A 7,787-nucleotide genomic window follows, 5' to 3' on the forward strand; every position below is an offset into this window, starting at 1 on the left:
AATGGAAGCAAATGCGAAATCGCTATTTACCGTTGTTAAATCAAAGGTTGGAAATTTTAAATGGGTTCATTCACCGTTTCTCGGAAGCTTAGGAAAAGGCACGAGAGTAGGTAAGGAGGAGGAAATGGCTTGGAGAGTGACGTAATAGCCGATCCTTGCGTGGCGCGTATTTGGAGAGCCACGCGTAAGCGCACTAGGAATGGGTTTGAGTCGGCTGAGTGGAGAAACTAGTGCGTAGTATTTGTTCCTTTTAGGGAAAGAAATTTAATTCTTATTCCCTGGGATAGAACTTGAGGTGGTTTTTCGCAACAAGGATACTTAGGATAAATGAAATAACTGTTTCAGAAATTCCAGCAATGTAATGGGTAATTTTAATCTTAATTAAAATACAATTTTAGAATAAAAAAAATAGATTAAGTGAATTTAGAGAGATTATGATATAAAAAGAAAGAGGAAGAGGACTTAATAAAAAATATAATTTAAACATTTTAAAGAAAGATGAAAGGAAATGAATTAAGAATAAAATAAAAAAAACTAACAATAATAATTTAGAATGGAGAACATTATTCTAAGTCTATTTCTATTATTTCCGTTATCCGGGCCGTCGACCTCGGGAATACCCTGTCGATCAACCTGATCGGAGCCAGGAAGGGATGTTCCACTCCGGGATAATAGATGAGTATATTATGATCAGGAGTCGCCCTCTTGGCTTCCCTCCTGATCTCCTCGGGATCAAAGAAATCGGGGCCTATTGTGTAGGCCCTTTCCGGGACAGGATCCGTCCACGGAGTGCAGGTGCTCCGGAGGAGTTCGAGGAGAGGGTCTACGACTTCTCTCGGTTCCTCTTGTTCCTCCAGGAACTCTACGCTCGGGGCGGGGGAAGGGGAACGTTCCGGGCTGTCAGGCTCATGCCAAGAGATGGTTTCATCTTCGGCAAAAGAGTCGACCTCCTCGGGTTCCCCAGGATAAGGAGTCGGTGACCGGACGGGAGAAGAGCATGCCCTAGGAGCAACTCCAGGAGAAGGTCCGGAGGAGTTCAAAGAAACGTCCGGAGTATAGGAGGGAGTAGTGGGGCGGAACAGCTCCGGCTCAGGTTGAGGCGGCGAAGTCGACCTCGGACGCGACGGCGATGGTGTTCGCCCCGGAGTATTCTCTTCCGATTCAGTGTCTTTGTGGTTAGTCGGTGAATTGGGAGGTACGGAAGGCAGAGGAGACCACGATCGCTCTGTTCTGACTTTCGAAAGTTCTGGTGTGACCTCCCTTGGCGCTGCCGCGAATAAGAATTAGACGAAGAAACTCCTGACCAATTCTCGTAATTCGCGGATCTTCCGATTTCTTCGGGCGCGGCTGTTCTTAATTGACCGAAGGTTTCTCAATTCCACTAAAAGGTGTTAATTTGAATTTAATTTAACGAAATGATTTTAGTGGGAAAAATGTCAGGGCAACACGCCGCATCGCTCCTTCTAGATCCCTCTTTACATCACCTCAAAGATTCTTCCGGTACCTCCGACAGGATGGATCCTCACTCGAGCTAAGGTTTTGATGGTCACCATTTACTGGCAGCATATCGCAACCTCTGAGACGAGGAGACCCATTAACTGAGTCGAGTTAGCGGAGAACCTAAGGGACTCTAGAGAGATGCCTATTTCGGAGAACGCGAACGGCACCCTGGCAAAACCCACGTCATTTATTTTCAAAGATATGAATTTTAGAATCTTAGTGGAACCATTTCAAAGGGGCGGAAGTAAAAAGGTTGAATAAATGATGAGACTTACTTCTTGTTGTCTTCGGTTGGTCTTGGACGAGTCCTTGACAATTTCTTTATTAACTTCTCTTGTAGACACAATGCAGTCACTTGTCACAAACTCGAAGGCGATAGCTCGGATATGTATATATGTAAATTCAGAGACTGAATAAGAGCGAGTCCCGCAGGAACACGCGGTTTTATAACCTTGGAAAAGGGGTGGGCTAGCGCCGGATTTTCATTTTTGAAAAAGTCAGTGCTCTGATTTGGCGGCCATGTCCCTCCACTTTTCCTTTTCTTAATTATTGGTTACTCCGATCTTATCCCTTCTCTGATTTTCTTAAGCTCTAGTTTTCGTTCTTAGCTTTATTAATTAGTGGTGAGGAGTTCCCGATATCTATTGGCTCGAGAGAAAAACTCGGTTGTACGAAACTCCGCCCGCATGGCTTCCCCTTCCAACCTTCCAGAATATTGTTATTAACAGTCGGGGAAAAATTCCTAAGGACCCCCTTTTCGTTATCACCGGGTCGCGTTTGTTTATGGGATCCGGTCGCGTGTCATATTCTTATGACTGCGGAGCTTTCACCCTCTTCGTTTATTTACGCTTCGTAGTCGCGGTCTCAAGTGCTTCACTTATCGCCAGATATTTGATATCGATTCCAAATTGTTTTAGGTTCCTTCTAATATTCTTTAAAGAGTTTTCTGTTTATATTTCCCGTCGGTATCTATGCTGTGATTGTTCTAAGTTTCATTTAAGCATCCGGCGATAAGAATTTCGGAGTGTAAATTATTTCTTCTGAAAGCCTGGAAGTTCTCTCTCGTCACCAAATAGTCACGGTTTACTCCTTTTATCTAATTTATTGAACGCGTGTCGGAAAAAAGGAGATGTGGAGTCCGAGGACGTAACACCGTCGTGAAGTAGGAAATTATCTGCCCCTCAAGATAGCCATAGATATGCGAATATGTTTTAACTGCAACTTGTCTATCAATGCAGAAATGCGAGATGTAGAAGAAGGTCCTACGTGCATCAGACTTAACGTTTTAACGCAGACAGCTAGTTGCTCATGTCTTATATGTAATTCACCAGATAATGTACAAAAGCTTTCTATTCTAAGCAGGACAAATGTCTATATAAAGAAAGATCTCTATATACCAAATAATGTTAGATGCTGTTCATTACATTTAAATGAGCAAGGATTTATTTTACCGAATTTGCTTGAAGGATTGAAATACATTAATATACCTTATGTCTCAAACGGTCAAGAATCGTTAGGTTTCTTGCAGAATCTACGCATAGTAGCTAATGGTAATTATGAAAGTAAATTTTATGATGAAAACGAGTTTAGTGAAATGGAATTTCAAGTAATGACTCCTGTCAGTAAAATTTAATTCTGCGAGCTCTTTACGTATTGTGACCCAGTTCCTACTGAATATAAGGCTTCGAGACATATTAGCAAAAAAGATCTCTTAGCGTTTCTTTGTAAAATGCGCCAAGGATTATCTGACGAATTTTTAACAATTATTTTTAATTATAATACTAGGCAGAGCACAAGTCTTGCAATTACAAAGGTTCGCAATTCATTAATGCAACGATTTGTTTCGCAAAACATAGAGTTTAATGCAATAATCAGAGCAGAATACATAGAACGACATGTACCTGCATTTGTGAACAAATAATACAATCCAACCCCAGAAAATTCAAAAGCTATATCGTATATTGATGATTCTTATATAATGATTCCCAGAAATACCAACTTTTGAGTTTTAAAGCAATCATACTGCGCACATAAAGGTCGCCATCTTCTCAAACCTGCACTAATTGTAGCCGCAGATGGTTACATTCTGGACATTCAAAAACCGTATTTTTCGAATTTTTGGAATAATAATGCGCAAATGCTTTGTCTCGAATATGATCAAGACAATTCTGAAATGGCACAATGGTATCAAAGTGGCGACGTTTTTGTTATTGTTAGAGGATATCGCGATTCTATTCCTTTATGTGTGAAATAATGTTTTATTCTCTTTTGAGGTACATTTCGGACTTTCGTCTCCCTACATCTTTAAATCTCTATAAACGTAACCACACTAATAACAATTCTTTATAGACATCTTACATTCAACATTTCTTTCTTACATTTTAACTCCGCCAACTCTTTTTACTCTTTTTACTTTACATCTCCATTTTTTTTTTTTTCTCTTCCTTCCTTCACTACCTTCCCCTCACCACTGACTACCTTTATCGCCACTATTTTCTTCTATCATTTTACGCTTCTTATCCATTTCATTTATTCATCTTCACCTTACAACATTTTCTTATCTCTATTTTTTCTTCTTCTTCTCTTCCTTTTTCTTCTATTAACTTTACACTCTTCTGTCTTCTTTTACATTCCTTTCTTACTTCATTTATCCTGAAAAGACAAACAACAAAAACCACGGCTTATTTCCTAAACGCTTTCTTATTTCTACTTTAATCTTTCTTATCAATCTTCAATCTTCTTTTAATTTCTCTTCATTCTTGTCCTTTCCTGCAAATAACTTACTTCCTACTTTTCGCTTTTCTCTAGACTTTCTCTAGACACCGCTTAGCACACGAGAGAGAGAGAGAGATATTCATACGTTCTTACGCTCACACTGCCAAAAATCATTCTCTTACTCTATTTCTCATTCATTCTCATGGACCCCCGCTTCCGACGCTTTACATCTTCATAGTCTGCCTCATTCATTCTTCCATTCTCTCCTATTCCTTCCCTTACCCTTTCCAGTATTCTTAACCATTCCTCCCCATTTCCCTCCCCTCCCAACTGCCTCCTCCCAACTCCTCCCGTCCCCCCAGTTTACAAACTTCTCCCAAACATGATTCCATGTTTCCTCCTTATCCAAACACATCCTACACTTTTTTTTATCTATTTTTTCCCAGTATCTATTTCCCCTTATATTATCCCCCATTCCAAACCTCCCCACCCTTTGCCATTTCTCCTGTTTCCATCCCTTCTTTAAATATTCCGGTACTTCTTCCTCCTTTATTTTTCCATAATCCTTATTAAATTTCCCCATTCTTATTTTTTCCCATCTCTCTTTTCTTTGCAATTCTTTATCTTTTACCACTATCTCTTCACCTCTCATTCCCTCTTCTTCTCTTCTTTTTTCTATTCCCTCCAGCGTCTACCCCAATCTTTCAAATAATTCCTCCCTTTCTTTTTCCCATTTCCCACTTGTTTTTCTTTCCCTCGCTCTCTTCTTCATTTCTTCTCAACATCCTCTTGCTAAAACCCCCCCTCTTCCTTCTTCCAATCTTTTCTCATACTTCCAAGCCCTCATTCCCGCTTTCCCAGACAACTTTTCCCTCTGAAATTCCTCTCTCATTATATACCCCAGCACACTTCTATTTACTCCCATTATCCATCTTAAATACCTCTCATGCACCATTTCAATCTCTTCCCTTTCCTTCCACCCCCATATCTCCACGTCATAGCTCATTACTGTCCATACAAGCCTGTCAAACAGCCATAATCTTCTGCCCCAATCTTTTCCAAATTTCTTTTTGCCAATATTCCATATTTGTCCCATCACCCTTGCTGCTTTCTTTACTCTTTCTGATCTCCATTCCTTGTCACCACATATCCCAAATAATTAAATCTTTTAACCTCCTCTATTTCTTTACCCTTCCACACCCACTTTATCCTTTTCCATCTCCCTCCTCCTTTTTGGCACCTCATCACCTTTGTCTTATCCACATTTACCTCCAATCCTTTTTTTTTCCACATATTCCTCTAATGTTTTCAACATTCTCTTTATTCCTGCTTCCGTTTCTGCAATCAATGCAATGTCATCCGCGTACGCCAGCGAGTACACCTTCCTGCCTTTTATCTTAGTTCCCCCCATCCACCCTTTTCCAATTCCTCGTCCAAGTCTGCCAGCAGGATCATGAATAAACTCGGGCTCAGCGAACATCCCTGTCTCACCCCTCTTACCGTCCAAAATTTTTTCCCTTCCTCTTTTTTTACTCTAACTTTGCTACTCGTCTCCTCCATTATCTTTTCGCACCTTTTTACCAACCCCTCCCTTATCCCTCTATTTCTCATTGCTTCCACCAATTTTCTTCTGTCCACAGAATCGAAGGTTGCCTTCATATCAATGAAAGCTATTACTAGCTTCCCCTCTTTTTCCTCAATTTTTCTATTTATCAGATGGTTTAAAACATAAATTTGATCCAACGTCCCCATGTTTCTTCTGAATCCTGCCTGACTCTGTGGAACTATTTTCTTCTCTTCCACTTCTTCTTTTATCCTTTCCTCCAAGACCGAAGCATATACTTTATACCCTATTTGTGTCAGTATCACCCCTCTGTATTCTTCCACTTTTTCTCCTTTTTCTTTCTTTAAGACTGGCACAACTATCCCTTCCCTCCATTCTTCTGGAAACCCTTCTCCTTTCCACATCCTTTTGCATATTTCCTATAGCTCTTCTTTTACCTCCTCTCCCCCTTCTCTCCATGTTTCATTTTCAATGTCATCACTCCCTGCTGCCTTCCCCTTTTTCAGCTTTTTTATTACCTTTTTAAACTCCTCTTTTTCCATCTCCTTTTATCCTTTCCTCCAAGATCCTTTTCCTCATCTCCCTCCTTACTTCTCTCTACTTCCCCTCCCACTCTCCACTCCACTCCTCCCAATACCCCCCTGAAGTATTCTTCCCATTCTCTTATTTCAATCTTCTCATCCACTTCCCTCCTCCCCTTCCTTCCTTTGTTTACTATTTTCCACACTTCTCTTTCTGTCTTTGCCTGCTCCACCTTCTTTTCCCATTTCCTTTTCTCCTCCACTTTCTTTCTATCACATAGCTTCTTATACTCCCTTTTACTTTTCTTATATTCATTCCCACTCCCCCCACCCTCTCTCCATTCTTCCAGTTCCTCTTTAACCTTTGTTTTACTCCTTCTGCATTCTTCGTCCCACCAATCCTTTACCGCTTTTTCCTTCCTTTCCCCATCATTATTATTCACTTCTCTTCTTACTTCGTTTTTTACTTCTCTTACCCATTCACTCAGGTCTTTCCAATTTCCCTCTTTTTTCTTCTTTCTTTCTTTCTTTCTTCTAAACCCTTCCTCAAACAGCTTCTTTTCTTTTTCATTCCATTTTAACCTTCCCCTTCTTTCTTCATTCTTATTCCATTTCCTTTTCTGCCCCCCTCTCTCCACCATTACTATTATCGGGTGGTGGTCCGAATCTACTTCTCCTCCTACTTTCATCTCCTTAATTCTTCTTTTTGTCTCTCCATTACAAATCACGTAATCAATCACTGTTTCCCCTCTACCTCCTGTATACGTCCACTCTCCTTCCTCATCCCCCTGTTGCACCGGGGCCGGTGCACGGGGTCCGTCCTTCGGGATCCGTGAGGGAGGGCGAAATGATTTGTTTTAAATAAAAAAGATTAGAGTTTTATTCAATTCCACTGTTGTACTTGTCTATCTCCCTATGGTTCCCTCTCGTTGGTTCGGCGCACGTACTCGCGTTGTCACGCGTCCTCGGCTCCGCGAGGTCTCCTCTTACTTGGCACGCGACCGAACTTTCGTTATCACCGCTCTCAGTTTACGGTACGGACTATAATGCGACTGCCCGTCCGTGACGGGCCGCGGTTATTTAATAGTGACGCAGGGCCTTGGCCTCCTCGGGTTGCAATGCCGAACTTCGGTAGTTCGGCGAATGCAACCTCAGCGATTTCGGCAATAAGTTCTCGCACGTGCTTCTTTTATTATTTAATTTCTTAAGGAGGTTGCTGATCTTGCATCCTCCGAGGTTATTTAATTACGAGAGACTTATTCCGAAATGCCCTGCGTCATGTATCGTGTTGTAACGGGGTTTGGGTTACAACATCCCTCCCCTAGGGGAAGAAAGGTTGAGTGTGTTTATACACCTCAATCTTTTCTTCCTTACAATATGTTTTCTTATTCTACTTACAATTGTATCACCGTCGGTCGTGGTGTTTTTACACTCGGCGTTTCTTTCTTTTTCTTCTTTTATTTCGTTGGGTAGGATTATTTGTTCGG

At 41.1% G+C, this 7,787-nt stretch overlaps 1 protein-coding gene across 1 annotated transcript; it reads right to left on the reverse strand.

The window, feature by feature from the left end:
- Positions 1 to 563: 563 nt before the first annotated feature.
- LOC139112882 (putative uncharacterized protein DDB_G0290521) lies at positions 564 to 1,553 on the reverse strand. Its single transcript, XM_070673865.1, has 2 exons — positions 1,505 to 1,553; positions 564 to 1,267 (listed from the first exon to the last, which is right to left on the reverse strand). Exons 1-2 carry the CDS (start codon positions 1,551 to 1,553, stop codon positions 564 to 566), a joined length of 753 nt encoding a protein of 250 aa, XP_070529966.1.
- Positions 1,554 to 7,787: the final 6,234 nt, after the last annotated feature.

Source organism: Cardiocondyla obscurior, unplaced genomic scaffold (genome assembly GCF_019399895.1).
Source record: "Cardiocondyla obscurior isolate alpha-2009 unplaced genomic scaffold, Cobs3.1 scaffold60_0_130978, whole genome shotgun sequence".
Lineage (NCBI taxonomy): Eukaryota > Metazoa > Arthropoda > Insecta > Hymenoptera > Formicidae > Cardiocondyla > Cardiocondyla obscurior.